This window comes from Oncorhynchus keta, unplaced genomic scaffold (genome assembly GCF_023373465.1).
Source record: "Oncorhynchus keta strain PuntledgeMale-10-30-2019 unplaced genomic scaffold, Oket_V2 Un_contig_1006_pilon_pilon, whole genome shotgun sequence".
NCBI lineage: Eukaryota > Metazoa > Chordata > Actinopteri > Salmoniformes > Salmonidae > Oncorhynchus > Oncorhynchus keta.
This window is the reverse complement of record NW_026277003.1, coordinates 343,722-366,026: the sequence shown is the minus strand read 5'-3', so window position 1 is coordinate 366,026 and position 22,305 is coordinate 343,722. Positions and strand designations below refer to the sequence as shown.

The window sequence follows — 22,305 nt, the reverse complement described above, 5'->3', positions numbered from 1 at the left end:
CACGCACACACACACACAGAGACACATACTGTAGATACACATATACTGACACATACTGTAGATACACATGGAAAAGTCTGACGCCATAACTGCATTCAGGTTGGAAACTTTGACTCAGCTGTTACTTTCAGGGCAGTGAATCCTCAGAGTTCCAGCTATGCAGAGGCCTTACAAGGAAGCAAAGCAGTTTTGTGGAGAGTGCTCCGGGGAATATTAAAGTATGCAATCCCAGCAATCACAAGGAAGAAGCTACAGACTCAACTCAAAGATACAGTCCAAACACTGTACACGTGGACTCAAGATCTGGTCGTATACTTCACTGCACATAGACTAAACCGAGCCTAAAGATGCCTTCGGTAGTCTTGTTGAAACAGCAATTCCAGTCCTTCAGTTTCATACATTCAAATAATTGGAATATCTTTAGATGTGATCAATTTGTTGGAGTGCTTGGATCAGGATTGACTGGTACCCTGAGACAAACACAATGTGAGGAGAGGGGGAACCGATTTGTCAGCCAGTGTGAAGATAATTTCACTTCCCCCACCAATGTTAAACAAGCTGTAACCTTTACGCCATTTTTCTGCACCGACCCCTTGACCTTGTGCGAGGGCAGACTGTAGATGCGGGCCCAGGAGGGAAGCTGATTGGCTTTGATCTGCCGGGCCGAGGAAGCACTTCCTGGGGTCACGGGTCAGCTCTGGCACATGTCCATCTGTCGCTGCCATTTTGGCTTTTAAATTCCTTTAAATGCAGCATTTCTAACAGCCAGGGCCAACGTTAGCTATGGTACTTTAGCATGGGGGCACACGGATGTGGAGAGAGGGGCAGACTATACACCCCTCCAGGGTGGCTTGTTCTAGAAGTTCTGGAAGCACCGTAAGGCTTCCTCTCTGTCAGCTAGAAAAATAATAGCAGGCCCAGAACTGACCCGGGTGGGGCCCCTGATTTCCTGTCGTTGTTTGTTTTCACGGCTTAAATATATTCATTTACAAGGGGATTTTCTCTAAGCAACGGGAAATACCTCGTCAATAAACAGTTCATCGAAAAAGACAGACAATTTGAAAAAATGTCAACGAAACCTTCCCATACATTGCTTGAACCCATAGTTTTACTTGTTCTCATGTGAATATGGATTGAGAGGTAAGTTCCAGTTGTGTGTAGCTGGTAAGTGTGTGTAATGTATGAGGTTTACTGTACCTGTTGCTATGATTTGCCCAGAGTCCGCAGGGAATTCCTGATCTGGTCTTGGATAAATTGCCTGTGTAATTCCCTCCATTGTCCTCATAACAATCTGGGACAGACAGAGATAGAGAGAAGGAGAAAATAAAACACGGAGTAGTCTTAAACCGACCCTATATGTGGTTTATTGAGATAACCATCTACAGTCTCTTTCGCTCTCTCCCACAGACACGAACGTACGCACACACACAGCTATACCCACAGTGTAGAACAAAACGTGTTGATTCAACCTAAAATTGGTAGGCTACCAGCTGCAATAGGATTGTTAGTTTGTTCAACAGAAATGTTGTTGAGCAAAACTCACAATCCTATTGCAGCTGGTTGCCTTACAATTGTACATTGAATCAACATGTTTTTGTGCGTAGGTCCACTTGACAACATTCTGATATTGATGCCATCGTAAAAAATCACGTTGAAACGGGCTCACATTTGTGGTTTGGATTTATTTAACATGTTGTGCCAATCTATAATTGGTGGTTCCCAAATGGAATAAAAGAGCCAGGTAGATTTCTCCCCATATCGGCTGTTGCAAGCGGAACCAGAGGTACCTGTAGTGACCAAGCAGTCTCTTTTCCTCCAGAAAGCTCTTTTGAAATGCAAGCATAGACATGTATGAGTGAGAGAGAATTCCAGCAAACTTTGAATTGCTGTCTGACCATTTGTTGTTTCTTCTTGTAATTTGAGGAAAATGAATTTGTAGGGCAAACAAACCAAAACCAAACATGGCCAAAAGAATGCCAGTCGTCTGTTTCAGTGCACATAGACCACAGCTCATTCTCAATATATTGCTGCTGAAGTTTAGAGGTCAATTGCAAATACAGTACATAGCAGCCATACATCTGATTACACCACATATCTAGTCATTCACATAGCATACAGTATATTGTTTAAACATTCTGGTACCATGCACATACAGTTGAAGTCGGAAGTTTACATTTACTAGGTTGGAGTCATTACAACTCGTTTTTCAAACACTCCACAAATGTCTTGTTAACAAACTTTATTTTATTTCACCATTTTTTAACCCCTACCTTGTGCGAGAACAAGTTCTCATTTTTCCCACTGGACCTGGCCAAGATTGGCTTTGATCTGCATTGAATGCAACACAAGTTCACATGGGTCAATCTGCAAGTCAATAACACTGTAGAAAAAATGGGCAGTCTAAACAGCATTGTGCAAAAGGCAGAGGAGGTATGGCTTTAGCATACAATTTTGATAGATTAACACTGGACCTGTGATAGATCAGATGTGGAGAGGGGGCAGACTATACACCCCTCCAGGGCATGTACTTGTTCTAGGTAGAAGCCCGTATTGGTGTGCAAAGAGCAGAAAAGTAAATAAATAAAAACAGAAAAAACAGTATGGGAATGATTTCCTGTCTGAAAAAGGGTTTGCTTTTACCTTAAATACTATTCATGTACAGCTGGGATTTTCTCTAAGCTGCTGGAAATACTGAATAAAAGTTCATGAGGAAAAAAGTCTCAATTTGAGCGAAAAATGTCGTTCTTCACAGGCAGCTTGAACCCATAGTTTTACTTTTCTCATGTGAATATGGATTGAGAATACAGTTCCAGTTGGCTTGCTGGTAAGATGATGTGTAATGATACACCTTTACTGTACCTGTGCTATGATGGGTTTGCCCATCGTGACAGTGAACTGAGATAAGGCTGGTCTTTACCTAGCATGGACTTGTAAATGACCTGCCATGGGTCTGGCAGACGAATATGTAGTGAGGGCCAGCCGACTAGAGCATACAAGTCGCAGTGGTGGGTGGTATAAGGTGCTTTAGTGACAAAACGGATGGCACTGGGACAGACAGAGATAGAGAGAAAAATAAAACACATAGACTGCCATCCAGTTTGCTTATTGAGATAAGTGTTGGAAGCCATTTTGTAGATGACATCCCAAACGTCGAGGACGGGGATAGCAGTTTTACTAGGGTAAGCTTTACCCACAGTGAGTGAAGGAGTGCTTTTCAAAAAAAGCCGACTCTGGATTTGATTTTTTGTTGGAGATGTTTGATGTGAGTCTGAAGCAAAGTTTGCAGTCTAGCCAGACACCTAGGTACTTATAGATGTCCACATATTCAAGGTTGGAACCATGGGTGGTGACAACTAGTCAACATTCTGAATGCAGATGCCATCGTTAAAAAATGCATTTGGTTTTACTCGTTTAAGAGCAGTTGGAGGCCACGGAAGGAGTGCTGTATTTGAACTGTTTGAGGTTATACACAGTGTCAATGACGGGCCAAAAGGAATAAATGAGTCAGGAAGATTTCTCCCCCAGGTGGATCAGGGAATGTTTAACGCAGCAAGAGCAACATCATTGATATATACAAGAAAAGAGTCTTTGAAATTGAACCATAGACATGTATGCACCCCCATAGAGAAATGTTGAAGCTGACTGACCATTTGTTGTTTCTGACACACTGAACTTGAGGAAAAGTGAATTTGTAACCAGGCAAACAAACCAAAAAAACTGGTCAAAGAATTTGCCAGATTGTCTGTTTCAGTAGACGACCACAGCTGTCTTCTCAATATATTGCTGCTGAAGTTTAGAGGTCAAGTGTGCAAATACAGCACATAGCAGCCATACATCTGATTACACGGATATCTAGGTGGGATTCAGATAGTACAGTACCTATTTGTTCAAACATTCGTACCATGACCAGTTGAAGTCGGAAGTTTACATTTACTAGGATTGGATATTACAACTCAGTTTTTCAAACAGGGTGTCTCCACAAATGTCTTGTTAACAAACTATAGTTTTGACAAGTCTGTTAAGACATCTACTTTGTGCATGACACAAGTAATTTTTCCAACAATTGTTTACAAAGATTATTTCACTTATAATTCAATGCATCACAATTCCAGTGGGTCAGAGGTTTACATACACTAAGTTGACTGTGCCTTTAAACAGCTTGGAAAATTCCAGAAAATGGTGTCATGGCTTTAGAAGCTTCTGATAGGCTAATTGGACGTGTACCTGTGGATATATTTCAAGGCCTACCTTCAAACTCAGTGCCTCTTTGCTTGACATAATGGAAAATCAAAAGAAATCAGCCAAGACCTCAGAAACAAAAAGTAGACCTCCTCAAGTCTGGTTGATCCTTTGGGAGCAATTTCCAAACACCTGAATGTACCACGTTCATCTGTAGAAATAATGGTACGCAAGTATAAACATCATGAGACCAAGCAGCCGTCATACCACTCAGGAAAGAGACGCGTTCTGTCTCCTAGAGATGAACGTACTTTGGTACGAAAGGTGCAAATCAATCCCAGAACAACAGCAAAGTACCTTGTGAAGATGCTGGAGGAAACATAGGACTCGTTTTACTGTGGATATAGATCCTTTTGTACCTATCGACATAACCTGAAAGGCCGCTCAGCAAGGAAGAAGCTACTGCTCCAAAACCGCCATAAAAAAGTCAGACTACGGTTTGCAACTGCACATGGGGACAAAGATCGTACTTTTTGGAGAAATGTCCTCTGTTCTGATGAAACAAAATAGAACTGTTTGGCCATAATGACCATCGTTATGTTTAGAGGAAAAAGGGAGCGACTTGCAAGCCGAAGAACACCATCCGAAACGTGAAGCACGGGGGTGGCAGCATCATGTTGTGGTGGTGCTTTGCTGCAGGAGGGACTGGTGCACTTCACAAAATATATGGCATCATGGATATTTATGTGGATATTTTGAAGCAACATCTCAAGACATCAGTCATGAAGTTAAAGCTTGGTCGCAAATGGGTCTTCCAAATGGACAATGACCCCAAAAATACTTCCAAAGTTGTGGCAAAATGGCTTAAGGACAACAAAGTCAAGGTATTGGAATGGCCATCACAAAGCCCTGACCTCAATCCTATAGAAAATATGTGGGCAGAACTGAAAAAGCGTGTGCGAGCAAGGAGGCCTTACAAACCTGACTCAGTTACACCAGTTCTGTCAGGAGGAATGGGCCAAAATTCATCCAACTTACTGTGGGAAGCTTGTGGAAGGCTATCCGAAACGTTTAACCCAAGTTAAACAATTTAAAGGCAATGCTACCAAATACTAATTGAGTGTATGTAAACTTCTGACCCACTGGGAATGTGATGAAAGAAATAAAAGCTGAAATAAATCACTCTCTCCTATTTTCTGACATTTCACATTCTTAAAATAAAGTGGTGATCCTAACTGACGTAAGACCAAAACATTTTACTAGGACAAAATGTCAGGAATTGTGAAAAACTGAGTTTAAATGTATTTGCCTGAGGTGTATGTAAACTTCCGACTTCAAATGTATATACATTTTTTTGCTGATTAATGTGTACATACTGCATGTGGATTTTTGTAAATTCAATATTATTATTAACATAAATGTTGATGTCTATTCAGTCTGTTTACTGTGGGAGAACCATAACACAACATGTAATTCTGGGTGTACTAAGTGAATAAAGGTGGTGATGGTTCTAATGTATTGCATGGGGCCAGTCTGCTGTGTGGTGTTGTGTCTCAGTAGAATCAATAATTGGCATGCTCAACACAATAGTCCTTCCATCAAAGTCTTTCGGTGCCGGGTTGGAGGAGCATGTGGAAAACAAAACGGTGTCTCACCTTCTGTGTCGATGTTCTCTGTCTCACACCGGGGTATATGGGTGCAGAAGGCTCGTCTCTGGTTAGGATCTGTAGTGAAGCACCATGGGATCTCTGCACCATCTGGGTTCCGACAGTAGTTCTCTCTCAGGTCTCTGTGATGTAAGAGAGAGATACGTACACACCGGTTAAATAGCTGCTTCCCACGTGGACTTACTGTACGTAATAATATCACTGTATGTGTCCGTTTCCCTATATTTCTCATACCAGTGACAGACACAAAAGAAAACCCATGTGGGTATTGAATGGCATCACTTACTTGCACTTGTAGTTCTGCGGGCTGTAGGTGTGGTTATGGGGGAACTGGGAGTCCCAGCGTTGACATGTGACGCCCGATGGGGTGACGCTCACAGTACCATGGTAACTCTGTCCCTGCTCCCTGAAACACGACGATGTAGCATCCACATCAGAGTCATTACCTGGGTCTGAGACAGAGAGGGGGAGAAGAAGAAGAAGTTGAGAGAGAGAGGGATGAAAACAGAGAGAGGGGGTGGGTATAGGGACAAGAGAGAGAGAGAAAGAGGATTTAGGATGAGAGATGAGTGATAGATAAGATGATAGACAGAAAGAAGAATATAGAATGTAAAGAGGTTGACAGGGGAGAAACCAGACAGAGAAGGCAGCAGGGAGAGAGAGAGAAACCAGACAGAGAAGACAGGAGGGAGAGAGAGAAACCAGACAAAGAAGGCAGGAGGGAGAGAGAGAAACCAGACAGAGAAGGCAGGAGGGAGAGAGAGAGACCAGACAAAGAAGGCAGGAGGGAGAGAGAGAAACCAGACAGAGAAGGCAGCAGGGAGAGAGAGAGAAACCAGACAAAGAAGGCAGGAGGGAGAGAGAGAGAAACCAGACAAAGAAGGCAGGAGGGAGAGAGAGAAACCAGACAGAGAAGGCAGGAGGGAGAGAGAGAAACCAGACAAAGAAGGCAGGAGGGGTATTGAATGGCAGGACCAGACAAAGAAGGCAGCAGGGAGAGAGAGAAAAACCAGACAAAGAAGGCAGGAGGGAGAGAGAGAGAAACCAGACAAAGAAGGCAGCAGGGAGAGAGAGAAACCAGACAAAGAAGGCAGGAGGGAGAGAGAGAAACCAGACAAAGAAGGCAGGAGGGAGAGAGAGAAACCAGACAAAGAAGGCAGGAGGGAGAGAGAGAAACCAGACAGAGAAGGCAGGAGGGAGAGAGAGAAACCAGACAGAGAAGGCAGGAGGGAGAGAGAGAAACCAGACAAAGAAGGCAGGAGGGAGAGAGAGAAACCAGACAAAGAAGGCAGGAGGGAGAGAGAGAAACCAGACAAGAGAAGGCAGGAGGGAGAGAGAGAAACCAGACAAAGAAGGCAGGAGGGAGAGAGAGAAACCAGACAGAGAAGGCAGGAGGGAGAGAGAGAAACCAGACAGAGAAGGCAGGAGGGAGAGAGAGAAACCAGACAGAGAAGGCAGGAGGGAGAGAGAGAAACCAGACAGAGAAGGCAGGAGGGAGAGAGAGAAACCAGACAAAGAAGGCAGGAGGGAGAGAGAGAAACCAGACAAAGAAGGCAGGAGGGAGAGAGAGAAACCAGACAGAGAAGGCAGGAGGGAGAGAGAGAAACCAGACAGAGAAGGCAGGAGGGAGAGAGAGAAACCAGACAGAGAAGGCAGGAGGGAGAGAGAGAAACCAGACAGAGAAGGCAGCAGGGAGAGATGGAGAAACCAGACAGAGAAGACAGGAGGGAGAGAGATGGAGAAACCAGACAGAGAAGACAGGAGGGAGAGAGAGACACCAGACAGAGAAGACAGGAGGGAGAGAGAGAAACCAGACAGAGAAGGCAGCAGGGAGAGAGAGAGAAACCAGACAGAGAAGGCAGCAGGGAGAGAGAGAGAGAAACCAGACAAATAAGGCAGGAGGGAGAGAGAGAGGCAGGAAGGAGGGATAAAGAAGAGAGGGAAAAGAAAGATGAATCTCAGAGAATGGGTCATGTTTAGCCTAGAGACAAATGATCATAAACAGTCAGTACAGATGTTGGATCTTAATTTGACCAGCATTATCGAAGCAAAATAATCCTGTTGAGCTATTAGCTGGGTAAACGTTTGCTGAAAAAAGATGAAAAGTGCAATACTGTTAATATACTGTGTGTGCAAGATTTCATTGAACTTATGTAAATCACAAACCTCTGCATTTTCCACGGTGCAGGAAAATGCAGAGGTTTGTGATCTACTTAAGTAAAATAAGAGTGATCAAATTAACAGCCTACATCTGTAGTACTGTATGGTCTATAATCTGTCTATTTATCCGAAACAGTGGTGCCCCACCACGAGATATACCGAAACCAACACTACAACAGACCACAGACTGACATTATGAGACTAATGGGAATGGGCTGTAGCCAACTCTTCTATCTCTGTCATGCCATTCAATAAACGAACACATAGAGTACTAGGCTAATTGCACAAACAGACTGGACAGCCAGGGTAGGTTATAAGGTATTGGGTATCACATATCTGAGTGTCAGGACAAAGTGGTTATAAAAACAGATGAAGAGTATCTGACAATCTGAGTTTCTGATATCCAACAGATTTTTGGGAGAGTTTAGACAGGTTTCGTTTGGGTATCTAATATCTTTCTCCGTTAAGTACTAAAATACTTAAGTACTTTTCAAACATAGCTCTCAAAGCTCTACAAAAGGCTACAAAAAGTTAATATCTACTATCTAGAATCTGCGAATCCCCTCTATCCTATACTGTACTGGCCTCCTTCATGGTGTACAGTGTACCATACCAGGTTTTGGCAGGAGGAACATGCATGTGTGGGTTGAGCCTAGCTAGATCCCTATTGCTTGGGTAGCTTGGCCTCTTACATGTGTGACTGTAAGGGTGGGTTACTATAACGAAGGGCTGATGGATGTGCTACTCACCGCCAAGCCAAACAACCCTGCATTCAGCCTGCTTAACAAGGCTTCCTGGCCCTCTGGCCTCCAAAAAACGATCCCGAAAAATCTCTGAACTCCGCTTTTTCATGTTACAGTGTACAGGGACGGATTTGTCGGAATTTCTGCAACCCCTCCGGATTTGTGGGATTTGTGCTTCTATACTGTTTGAGAAATGAGCCGCGAACAGAAAAAAAAGGAAGGGAATGTTTGGAGAGGAGGACAGAAGGAGGATGTTCTTTTGGCTTGATGTAATGCATGCCGGCATCTAACGTCGGGTCACCTTTGTTATCTACAGGTTAGGCAGCGCAGAATCCATCTGGACAAATAATTTTTTACTCCCCGGTTGTAAATCACGGCCCTCAGCCGAGCGGGGCCGTGGGCTCAAGGTCAGTGTTGAACATCCCTTTGGATGAAGAATATCAAACTGTCTAAAAGTGGTTTCTATCCTCTTTCTCATCACACACACACACACACACACACACACACACACACACACACACACACACACACACACACACACACACACACACACACACACACACACACACACACACACACACACACACACACACACACACACACACACACACACACACACAATGTCATGTCACGCACATGCAAGTATGCAGGCACACACACAAACAGCCAACCCCCCAACACACTAGCACGCCCTCTCATCCCCCCATCTAGTCAAGTCCTCAGTTGTAGTGCCAGGGTTTCAATGGACCTTGCTTTCTACAACACTTCTGACAATCTGTTATGGTTTCAGCATCCATGGTGTTACAACTGTGGCGCCTGTGTGTTCTGTTGATAACGATGATGAACATTACTCCCAATGCCTCCCAATCTATTGGAACTATCTGTGTCAGTAGCTATTGATCCGTTTTGGCTACTCCCCTACAGTTAATATATTTCATAAGGGTGAATCATAATTTACACTTAAAGTGAAATTTCTAGTTAGTCTTCCATTGACATCAATGCATGACTAAGGATGAGTTTACACAAGCAACCCAATTGTGATCTTTTGCCCAATTATTGGCAAAAGGAGCTGATCTGACTGGTGAAAATACCAATTAGTGGAAAAAGATCAGAATTAAGCTGCCTGTGTAAACCCAGCCTTAGTAAAAATTTGAAGTGGAAGTTAGTATTTGACCAATAACAAAAGTTTCCTAGTGCTTTGTTGTGTTTGAGTGGTCTGAAATGAGCGTTTTAAACAGTCAAACTCTCCCTCCCCTGCAGTTGACAAATACAGCCCACTTGTCCTCACTCTGAGGTAAATAGCTTTCAGCTTAGAGACACATGAAACACTAAATATCCCAAACAAAGCCTCTCCCTGTCTCCTTTGGAAGGCTCCTATACTTATCTCGTTATCCCCCCAAACCACCATTGTGGCCCCTCTACCAAAAAAAACTTTGGCACTCTCAAAACCACTACTCGGACCTCCCTAAAACCACCACTTCAATCACAGTGGTTGCCCTCGCAAAAGAGGTTTCTAACCTCAAGGCTCTTTCCTGGTTAAATAAAGTTAGAAAGCCCCTCTACAGACTCAGTGTGGTCCACTCTCTTCCCCTCTGATCACAGTAGAATCCCCATACAGATAAATACATTGAAATATTGAAGAGTTCTATTGAATTCTGTGGGAGTCTCGTATTCTATTCCACTGCTAGGAAGGACTAATGGGGGAGATTATGGTTTGTTCAGTGAAGTTGTATGGGCATATATACAGTGAGGGAAAAAAGTATTTGATCCCCTGCTGATTTTGTACATTTGCCCACTGACAAAGATATGATCAGTCTATAATTTTAATGGTAGGTTTATTTGAACAGTGAGATACAGAATAACAACAACAAAATCCAGAAAAAAGCATGTCAAAAATGTTAGAAATTGATTTGCATTTTAATGAGGGAAATAAGTATTTGACCCCCTCTCAATCAGAAAGATTTCTGGCTCCCAGGTATCTTTTATACAGGTAACGAGCTGAGATTATGAGCGCACTCTTAAAGGGAGTGCTCCTAATCTCAGTTTGTTACCTGTATAAAAGACACCTGTCCACAGAAGCAATCAATCAGATTCCAAACTCTCCACCATGGCCAAGACCAAAGAGCTCTCCAAGGATGTCAGGGACAAGATTGTAGGCTGGAATGGGCTACAAGACCATCGCCAAGCTGCTTGGTGAGAAGGTGACAACAGTTGGTGCGATTGTTCGCAAATGGAAGAAACACAAAATAACTGTCAATCTCCCTCGGCCTGGGGCTCCATGCAAGATCTCACCTCGTGGAGTTGCAATGATCATGAGAACGGTAAGGAATCAGCCCAGAACTAAATGGGAGGATTTTGTCAATGATCTCAAGGCAGCTGGGACCATAGTCACCAAGAAAACAATTGGTAACACACTACGCCGTGAAGGAGGGAAATCCTGCAGCGCTGCAAGGCCCCCCTGCTCAAGAAAGCACATATACATGCCCGTCTGAAGTGTGCCAATGAACATCTGAATGATTCAGAGGACAACTGGGTGAAAGTGTTGTGGTCAGATGAGACCAAAATGTAGCTCTTTGGCATCAACTCAACTCGCCATGTTTGGAGGAGGAGGAATGCTGCCTATGACCCCAAGAACACCATCCCCACCGTCAAACATGGAGGTCGAAACATTATGCTTTGGGGGTGTTTTTCTGCTAAGGGGACAGGACAACTTCACCGCATCAAAGGGACGATGGACGGGCCATGTACCGTCAAATCTTGGGTGAGAACCTCCTTCCCTCTGCCAGGGCATTGAAAATGGGTCATGGATGGGTATTCCAAGGCAACAAAGGAGTGGCTCAAGAAGAAGCACATTAAGGTCCTGGAGTGGCCTAGCCAGTCTCCAGACCTTAATCCCATAGAAAATCTGTGGAGGGAGCTGAAGGTTTGAGTTGCCAAACGTCAGCCTCGAAATCTTAATGACTTGGAGAAGATCTGCAAAGAGGAGTGGGACAAAATCCCTCCTGAGATGTGTGCAAACCTGGTGGCCAACTACAAGAAACGTCTGACCTCTGTGATTGCCAACAAGGGTTTTGCCACCAAGTACTAAGTCATGTTTTGCAGAGGGGTCAAATACTTATTTCCCTCATTAAAAAGCAAATCCATTTTTAACATTTTTGACATGCGTTTTTCTGGATTTTTTGTTGTTGTTATTCTGTCTCTCACTGTTCAAATAAACCGACCATTAAAATTATAGACTGATCATTTCTTTGTCAGTGGGCAAACATACAAAATCAGCAGGGGAACAAATACTTTTTTCTCTCACTGTGGTTTATTGAAAGGGAATAGGGAATGTGTGTGAGAGAATGGTGAAGTATTGGGAGGGACAGGGGGCCCCTCTCTCATAGAGGGAGCAGTGACATCGCATTAATGAGGATCCGGACGAGGTGTGTGTGTGTAGGAAAATGTGTACCATCCACTATTCTTCGTTACTATGTGAGTGCTTCCTGCTCCACCTCGACCCAACACAATACAACCCAACAGAACACAACACAACAGAGCCCAACAGAACAATATGCTGAGACCACAAAACCAGACTGATTATCTAACATGTCTGTCCTTCCACACTCTAAGCGTTGGTATGCCATACCAGTATCATTAGACAGTCATTAGACATTAGACATTTCACTATTTGGGAAAAAGAGGAAGACAGTAGAAAGTGCACACACTCACCACACACACTGATGTTGCAGTACTCCCAGGGTGTTTGTGGGTCCATGGTGTAACACCACGGACGCAAACGGTTGTCCGGATTCCGACAGTAGTTGTCATTCAGCCCTTTATCAGGGTACCTGTGAAGAAAGACGGGAAAAAATATGAAAGAGACAGAGAGAGTTATGCTACATGGGTTCATCTCCTGTGTATTAGGATAGAGGGAGCGTTTGTGCAGCTGTGTAGGGTGTGTGTGTGTGTGTGTGTGTGTGTGTGTGTGTGTGTGTGTGTGTGTGTGTGTGTGTGTGTGTGTGTGTGTGTGTGTGTGTGTGTGTGTGTGTGTGTGTGTGTGTGTGTGTGTGTGTGTGTGTGTGTGTGTGTGTGTGTGTGTGTGTGTGTAGAACTTGATGAGGGACTGCAGTGTGGTTGGTCTGAGTATACATTCATCCACAGACCTTCACCACATTCACTACATACAGAAGGTTGACTAACTAACAGCAGTGGGCTAATCCAAAGATCACAAACAATTTACTTTGAAGTAATAAAAAGGAGTAATTAATTTAAAAGTAAGTAACGTTAGCCATAACTTACTGTGCTATAAATACATAAGGCTATGGGTTTCCTTACTCACTTTTTAGGTTGGTAGGGGTGTCTGTGGGGCTTGGATGAATCCCATCTCTGACACTCCTTCCCACTCTCTGTGTGATCCATCGGCCCTTTGTAGTCTTCCCCGTTACACCTCATACACTCCACTGCAAACACAAAAACAACGTTAGCACAACCTTCCCACAATGGCATAGAACATATTTTGACACTATATTAAAAAGGGAAACACGATTAAAGATGACTAAATAACAGTCTGACTTTTATCTTATTGTAAAGTTGATCACTTTAATAATGTTAGCAACATGCTAACATGCATCTCTCAATCTTTGTACAATATTCAATGAGAACTAAGATACTAGCATACTAAACATTTCTTGACACGGTGGTGAATTGGTATTCCCTGGTGCGTCAAAAACAACATTCTTGTTCGGCTACAAGAGCACAAGATATGTTTTTCTAGGTCGTTATCGGGATAACAGAGGGTTGTTATCAGACTGTAGTGGTACACTATTAGCAAGCAGAGTTCAGTTGAAAAAACCTTCCAAAAACATGGCTGCTTTTCGACAACAAATCAGCTTCACTCCAGTAAATGACATATCATTGACATTTCAAAGATGTCTATGTTGGGCAAACCAAAGGGCCATTTTTCCAAGCACAGATTAAGCCTAGTCCTAGACTAAAGATAATCTCAATTGAAAGTGCTCTTAAATCCAGCACTAGGCTTAACCTGTGTCTGGGAAACTGGCCCCAACGTGTAATTGGACACTGCTGGTTGAGGTGTTACCTTGGGAGCACTGAGGAAGGCCACACTCTTGGTGCCTGACCTCTGGGTCTGTAGTGAAACACCAGGGCCCACTGCTCTCGTTCTTGGGGTTACGGCAGAAGTTCCCGTTCAGGTCCTTCTTGCCTAGTCTCGCCGGCTGAAAGCTGTGGGAAAGTGTGGAGAAAAACACTACTAAGCATAAAGTGGGAATGACCAAATGTGTGTGACAAGCACGAGTTTCTGTTTTAGGACTCATAAAGTTGTAGAACTTCATTTTGTTTAAGATGGGATTTCTGTAGGTTTCTCTTAGATATTGACGTGAATTGGGGGCCCTTAGCTCCGAAGGCTAGCATGCTAAAAACTGAGCCAAAAACAAAGACAGTTGGTAGAGTCGCAACATGCTAACTTAGCTACATCGCTACATTATCTTGGACCATAGTAATATAGACCGAGTGTAATAAAAATGTATATAAAATGGAAAATATTATCTTCTAGTACATCCTCCCTTCACATTCATTCCATGCCCTCAGGCTAATCTACCAGTAAATGCTTCCAGTCTGACCTGTAAATCAGCCAGTTACTGCTACACATGCACATGCAGATCTGAATGAATGAAATATTCTTGTTTCTTTACATAGTTGAATGTGCTGACAACAAAATCACAGAAAAATTATCAATGGAAATCAAATGTATCAACCCATGGAGGTCTGGATTTGGAGTCACACTCAAAATTAAAGTGGAAAACCACACTACAGGCTGATCCAACTTTGATGTAATGTCCTTAAAACAAGTCAAAATAAGGCTCAGTAGTGTGTGTGGCCTCCACGTGCCTGTATGACCTCCCTACAATGCCTGGGCATGCTCCTGATGAGGTGGCGGATGGTCTCCCGAGGGATCTCCTCCCAGACCTGGACTAAAGCATTCCCCAACTCCTGGACAGTCTGTGGTGCAATGTGGCGTTGGTGGATGCGAGACATGATGTTCCAGATGTGCTCAATTGGATTCAGGTCTGGGGAACGGGCGGGCCAGTCCATAGCATCAATGGCTTCCTCTTGCAGGAACTGTTGACACACTCCAGCCACATGAGGTCTAGCATTGTCTTGCATTAGGAGGAACCCAGGGCCAACCGCACCAGCATATGGTCTCACAAGGGGTCTGAGGATCTCATCTCGGTACCTAATGGCAGTCAGGCTACCTCTGGCGAGCACATGGAGGGCTTTGCGGCCCCGCAAAGAAATGCCACTCCAAACCATGACTGACCCACCGCCAAACCGGTCATGCTTGAGGATGTTGCAGGCAGCAGAATGTTCTCCACGGCGTCTCCAGACTGTCACGTCTGTCACATGCTCAGTGTGAACCTGCTTTCCTCTGTGAAGAGCACATGGTGCCAGTGGCGAATTTGCCAATCTTGGTGTTCTCTGGCAAATACCAAACGTCTTGCACGGTGTTGGGCTGTAAGCACAACCCCCACATGTGGACGTCAGGCCCTCATACCACCCTCATGGAGTCTGTTTCACATGCACATTTGTGGCCTGCTGGAGGTCATTTTGCCGGGCTCTGGCAGTGCTCCTCCTGCTCCTCCTTGCACAAAGGCGGAGGTAACGGTCCTGCTGCAGAGATGTTGCCCTCCTACGGCCTCCTCCACGTCTCCTGATGTACTGGCCTGTCTCCTGGTAGCGCCTCCATGCTCTGGACACTACGCTGACAGACACAGCAAACCTTCTTGCCACAGCTCGCATTGGATGTGCCATCCTGGATGAGCTGCACTACCTGAGCCACTTGTGTGGGTTGTAGTCTCCGTCTCATGCTACTACTAGAGTGAAAGCACCACCAGCATTCAAAAGTGACCAAAACATCAGCCAGGAAGCATAGGAACTGAGAAGTGGTCTGTGGTTATCACCTGCAGAACCAGTCCTTTATTGGGGGTGTCCTGCTAATTACCTATAATTTCCACCTGTCTATTCCATTTGCACAACAGCATGTGAAATGTATTGTCAAACAGTTTTGCTTCCTAAGTGGACAGTTTGATTTCACAGAAGTGTGATTGACTTGGAGTTACATTGTGTTGTTTAAGTGTTCCCTTTATTTTTTTTTAGCAGTGTACATTAGTTCAGCGGAAGGGTCAGGGGAGACACACATGGACACACACACACACCTTTTGGGAGTAAAATCACCATGTGAAGCATATAGCCTGTAACAATGGGGCCATGCCAGATAAATGGACACTGTAATATTCATCTTCTGAAAAGCTGGCTTTTAAAAACCTCCGTATTCAGCCCTACCACAGCCCCTGCCTTCCCACCAACTGAGAGAGAGGGGAAAGGAGAGAGAGAGTGAGCGAGAGAGCGAGAGAGAGAGAGAGAGAGGGAGAAAGAGAGAAAAAAATAGAGAAACAGATGGATAATGGAGGGAGAGAAAGAGAGTGAAACAGATGAGGCTATACTCGGCCTTGTCTCAGGATGGTAAGTTGGTGGTTAAAGATATCCCTCTAGTGGTGTGGGGGCTGTGCTTTGGCAAAGTGGGTGGTGTTATATCCTTCCTGTTTGGCCCTGTCTGGGGGTATCATCGGATGGGGCCACAGTGTCTCCTGACCCCTCCTGTCTCAGCCTCCATTATTTATGCTGCATTAGTTTATGTGTCGGGGGCTAGGGTCAGTTTGTTATATCTGGAGTACTTCTCCTGTCTTATCCGGTGTCCTGTGTGAATTTAAGTATGCTCTCTCTAATTCTCTCATTCTCTCTTTCTGTCTCTCTCTCGGAGGACCTGAGCCGTAGGACCATGCCTCAGGACTACCTGGCATGATGACTCCTTGCTGTCCCCAGTCCACCTGGCCGTGCTGCTGCTCCAGTTTCAACTGTTCTGCCTGCGGCTATGGAATCCTGACCTGTTCACCGGATGTGCTACCTGTCCCAGACCTATTATTTGACCATGCTGGTCATTTATGAACATTTGAACATCTTGGCCATGTTCTGTTATAATCTCCACCCTGCACAGCCAGAAGAGGACTGGCCACCCCTCATAGCCTGGTTCCTCTCTAGGTTTCTTCCTAGGTTTTGGCCTTTCTAGGGAGTTTTTCCTAGCCAACGTGCTTCAACACCTGCATTGCTTGCTGTTTGGGGTTTTAGGCTGGGTTTCTGTACAGCACTTTGAGATATCAGCTGATGTACGAAGGGCTATATAAATAAATGTGATTTGATTTGATGATGGAGAAATAAAAATACAAAAAAAGAGATGCTAAGACATGGAAAGAGAACAACAGAAGATATGCTGAGACATGGAAAGAGAGCAACAGAAGAGATGCTGAGACATGGAAAGAGAGCAACAGAAGATATGCTGAGACATGGAAAGAGAGCAACAGAAGAGATGCTGGAGACATGGAAAGAGAACAGCAGAAGAGATGCTGAGACACGGAAAGAGAACAACAGAAGAGATGCTGAGACATGGAAAGAGAGCAACAGAAGAGATGCTGGAGACATGGAAAGAGAGCAACAGAAGAGATGCTGAGACATGGAAAGAGAGCAACAGAAGAGATGCTGGAGACATGGAAAGAGAACAACAGAAGAGATGCTGGAGACATGGAAAGAGAGCAACAGTAGAGATGCTGGAGACATGGAAAGAGAACAACAGAAGAGATGCTGGAGACATGGAAAGAGAGCAACAGAAGAGATGCTGAGACATGGAAAGAGAGCAACAGAAGAGATGCTGAGACATGGAAAGAGAGCAACAGAAGATATGCTGAGACATGGAAAGAGAGCAACAGAAGAGATGCTGAGACATGGAAAGAGAGCAACAGAAGATATGCTGAGACATGGAAAGAGAGCAACAGAAGAGATGCTGGAGACATGGAAAGAGAACAACAGAAGAGATGCTGAGACACGGAAAGAGAACAACAGAAGAGATGCTGAGACATGGAAAGAGAGCAACAGAAGAGATGCTGGAGACATGGAAAGAGAGCAACAGAAGAGATGCTGAGACATGGAAAGAGAGCAACAGAAGAGATGCTGGAGACATGGAAAGAGAACAACAGAAGAGATGCTGGAGACATGGAAAGAGAGCAACAGTAGAGATGCTGGAGACATGGAAAGAGAACAACAGAAGATATATGCTGAGACATGGAAAGAGAACAACAGAAGAGATGCTGGAGCAATGGAAAGAGAGCAACAGAAGAGATGCTGAGACATGGAAAGAGAGCAACAGAAGAGATGCTGAGACATGGAAAGAGAGCAACAGAAGAGATGCTGAGACATGGAAAGAGAACAACAGAAGAGATGCTGGAGACATGGAAAGAGAACAACAGAAGAGATGCTGAGACATGGAAAGAGAGATGGAGATTTTAAAAATGAAGATAAAGAAAACCAGAGGAGCCTTCCTATCAGCAGCTCGGCTCAGCCCTCAACCCCAACGCCTTCCTATCAGCAGCTCGGCTCAGCCCTCAACCCCAACGCCTTCCTATCAGCAGCTCGGCTCAGCCCTCAACCCCAACGCCTTCCTATCAGCAGCTCGGCTCAGCCCTCAACCCCAACGCCTTCCTATCAGCAGCTCGGCTCAGCCCTCAACCCCAACGCCTTCCTATCAGCAGCTCGGCTCAGCCCTCAACCCCAACGCCTTCCTATCAGCAGCTCGGCTCAGCCCTCAACCCCAACGCCTTCCTATCAGCAGCTCGGCTCAGCCCTCAACCCCAACCCCTTCCTATCAGCAGCTCGGCTCAGCCCTCAACCCCAACGCCTTCCTATCAGCAGCTCGGCTCAGCCCTCAACCCCAACGCCTTCCTATCAGCAGCTCGGCTCAGCCCTCAACCCCAACCCCTTCCTATCAGCAGCTCGGCTCAGCCCTCAACCCCAACGCCTTCCTATCAGCAGCTCGGCTCAGCCCTCAACCCCAACGCCTTCCTATCAGCAGCTCGGCTCAGCCCTCAACCCCTTCCTATCAGCAGCTCGGCTCAGCCCTCAACCCCAACGCCTTCCTATCAGCAGCTCGGCTCAGCCCTCAACCCCAACGCCTTCCTATCAGCAGCTCGGCTCAGCCCTCAACCCCAACCCCTTCCTATCAGCAGCTCGGCTCAGCCCTCAACCCCAACGCCTTCCTATCAGCAGCTCGGCTCAGCCCTCAACCCCAAAGCTCTTGGGGGAGAGCCGGCTCGGCACTCCCCCCTGTGCCCTCCATAGAACTCCACTAATGCACAACATCACTCATCCCATTGCCAGAGGAAACGCAGAGATCTAACTTAGACCACGAGAGAGTCTTCAGTGAAATAGTGGGAGTCCAGTCTGCTATGAACCAAACCCTTCCATCCACGTGGTAGTCCAATGCCCAGTCCAGAGACAACCACAAGCCCATAAGCCCCCTAGACACTAGTGTAGATCTGACCATATTACTTGCACCTATACCATTAAGTTGCATCCACATGTAGTTCCAAGGATCTAGGAGCTTATTTTGGACAGGGCCAGACTTCAACTTGGACCTGACCGACTGCCTGCCAACAGCCAAAAACATAATGAGCTGAGTCCTACTTATTAACATATCAACACGTTCCTTTAACGTCATAAAAGTCTATCAGAATGTCATTAAAAAAAATACAGGATTTCACTTTATCTGGTGAGCTGCACCCCCAGCTCCACATGAGGAGAGAGTGGAGCCAGTAAGAAGATTTACTGCCTGCCTGTCTGTCTGTATATACAGTATAGAGGAGGAAAGAAAGTAATGATGTTGGGCTAACAGATGTTAGCCAACTATTCATCTCCTTGTCGAGGAGGGGTCCCTATGGTGTTGCAGGCAGACACTATGCACATAGGTCTGGCTCTCTATTTGGACCTCTCCCTCTTTTTATCCACATCCATCACTGTGTCTCTCTCACTGTGTCTCTCTCACTGTCTCGCTACATCTCTCTCGCTGTGTGTCTCTCTCTGTGTCTCGCTGTGTCTCACTCACTGTGTCTCCCTCTCTTTGTCTCTCTCTGGGTCTCTCATGTCTTTCTCTCTCTCTCTGTGTGTATGTGTGTGTGTATCTCTCTCTCTCTCTCTCTCTCTCTCTCTCTCTCTGTGTGTCTCTCTTTCTCTCTCTCTCTCTGTCTGTGTGTCTCTCTCTCTCTCTCTCTCTCTCTCTCTCTCTCTCTCTCTCTCTCTCTCTCTCTCTCTCTCTCTCTCTCTTTCTGTGTGTGTGTGTGTCTCTCTCTCCCCATCTCTCTCTCTGGACAAGGATAAACACACCAGCTTGTCTTTAGATTTAGCCCCAGTAAACTGGAAACCTGCATGCTGAAATGACAGCATTATGATCCAGCGGGAAATGATACAATGAAGAACTCTGGAACCAGATAAAAACAGCCCTCAAACTCAACCCTGGACCTCTTTTTTCCATTGTTCCCCTCTAATCAGGGACTGAATTATACCTGGGACACCAGGTGTGTGATTCCCCTCTAATCAGGGACTGATTTATACCTGGGACACCAGGTGTGTGATTCCCCTCTAATCAGGGACTGATTTATACCTGGGACACCAGGTGTGTGATTCCCCTCTAATCAGGGACTGATTTATACCTGGGACACCAGGTGTGTGATTCCCCTCTAATCAGGGACTGATTTATACCTGGGACACCAGGTGTGTGATTCCCCTCTAATCAGGGACTGATTTATACCTGACATACCAGGTGTGTGATTCCCCTCTAATCAGGGACTGATTTATACCTGGGACACCAGGTGTGTGATTCCCCTCTAATCAGGGACTGAATTATACCTCGGACACCAGGTGTGTGATTCCCCTCTAATCAGGGACTGATTTATACCTGACATACCAGGTGTGTGATTCCCCTCTAATCAGCGGCTGATTTATACCTGGGACACCAGGTGTGTGATTCCCCTCTAATCAGGGACTGAATTATACCTCGGACACCAGGTGTGTGATTCCCCTCTAATCAGGGACTGAATTATACCTGGGACACCAGGTGTGTGATTCCCCTCTAATCAGGGACTGAATTATACCTCGGACACCAGGTGTGTGATTCCCCTCTAATCAGGGACTGATTTATACCTGACATACCAGGTGTGTGATTCCCCTCTAATCAGCGGCTGATTTATACCTGGGACACCAGGTGTGTGATTCCCCTCTAATCAGCGGCTGATTTATACCTGGGACACCAGGTGTGTGATTCCCCTCTAATCAGCGGCTGATTTATACCTGGGACACCAGGTGTGTGATTCCCCTCTAATCAGCGGCTGATTTATACCTGGGACACCAGGTGTGTGATTCCCCTCTAATCAGGGACTGATTTATACCTGACATACCAGGTGTGTGATTCCCCTCTAATCAGCGGCTGATTTATACCTGGGACACCAGGTGTGTGATTCCCCTCTAATCAGCGGCTGATTTATACCTGGGACACCAGGTGTGTGATTCCCCTCTAATCAGCGGCTGATTTATACCTGGGACACCAGGTGTGTGATTCCCCTCTAATCAGCGACTGATTTATACCTGGGACACCAGGTGTGTGATTCCCCTCTAATCAGCGGCTGATTTATACCTGGGACACCAGGTGTGTGATTCCCCTCTAATCAGCGGCTGATTTATACCTGGGACACCAGGTGTGTGATTTCCCTCTAATCCGCGACTGATTTATACCTGGGACACCAGGTGTGTGATTCCCCTCTAATCCGCGACTGATTTATACCTGGGACACCAGGTGTGTGATTTCCCTCTAATCAGCGACTGATTTATACCTGGGACACCAGGTGTGTGATTCCCCTCTAATCAGCGACTGATTTATACCTGGGACACCAGGTGTGTTTAATTAATGATCATGTAGAAGAGAAAAGCAGCAGGCTCTGGACCTCGTAGGGTAAGACTTGAGTACCCTGCAATAGAACAACCTCCAAATACACTTTAATACAACTGACTACACAACCTTTACCTAACAAGCTACTATAACAACTTCAAAACACTCCTTTAGTGATATTTACAATCCAAGTCCTAACATCAGACAGCAGATGTAAGCCCTGAAAAGTCATACCTGCAATCAGTGATCAGTCAAGCATTCCAATAATAGTTAGATGAAACCCAAATGATGCATGCTTCATTATTTGTAATTCTCCCACACCGGGACAGTCTCACGCTAACCAGCTGCAACTATCACCCCTTAAGGAGAGGGGAACAAACTTGTGTTGTGGTTCAACTGGAGGGTGCTACGATGCATTCAGTTACTCGTCAGAAAAGGTCGCTGAACTAGGCTGTATATCAAACGCAGGAATATTTAGAGGTCTGTACATCTGTCTGTGTGCATATCCATCTCTCTGTCTGTCTGTGCATATGTGATTCATTCAATCAGTCAGACAGTTTGCATGAATAATCCGGCAGCTGATCAAGGGGGAGGGGAGGAGAGGGCGGAGGGGGAGAGTCAAGGTGTCCTGGGGGAGGTGAGAGTGGGCCCTGTATTTTCATCTGGGTCGGAGGCTTGCATTTTTCTCATGTCTGTGGCTTAGTGAGCTCGGCTGGAGAGCACATAGCACATT

General features: G+C 45.4%; 1 protein-coding gene across 1 annotated transcript in view; it reads right to left on the bottom strand.

Annotated features, from left to right (window-relative positions):
- Positions 1-22,305, bottom strand: part of hgfa (hepatocyte growth factor a) — a 45,959-nt gene that overhangs the window by 17,423 nt on the left and 6,231 nt on the right. Inside the window, exons 5-10 of the mRNA XM_052500230.1 lie at positions 13,830-13,972; positions 13,071-13,191; positions 12,461-12,579; positions 6,133-6,298; positions 5,835-5,968; positions 1,198-1,291 (exon numbers count right to left, since the gene is read on the bottom strand). Coding sequence (XP_052356190.1) covers positions 1,198-1,291; positions 5,835-5,968; positions 6,133-6,298; positions 12,461-12,579; positions 13,071-13,191; positions 13,830-13,972 — 777 coding nt within the window. The remainder of the gene's footprint in view (positions 1-1,197; positions 1,292-5,834; positions 5,969-6,132; positions 6,299-12,460; positions 12,580-13,070; positions 13,192-13,829; positions 13,973-22,305) is intronic.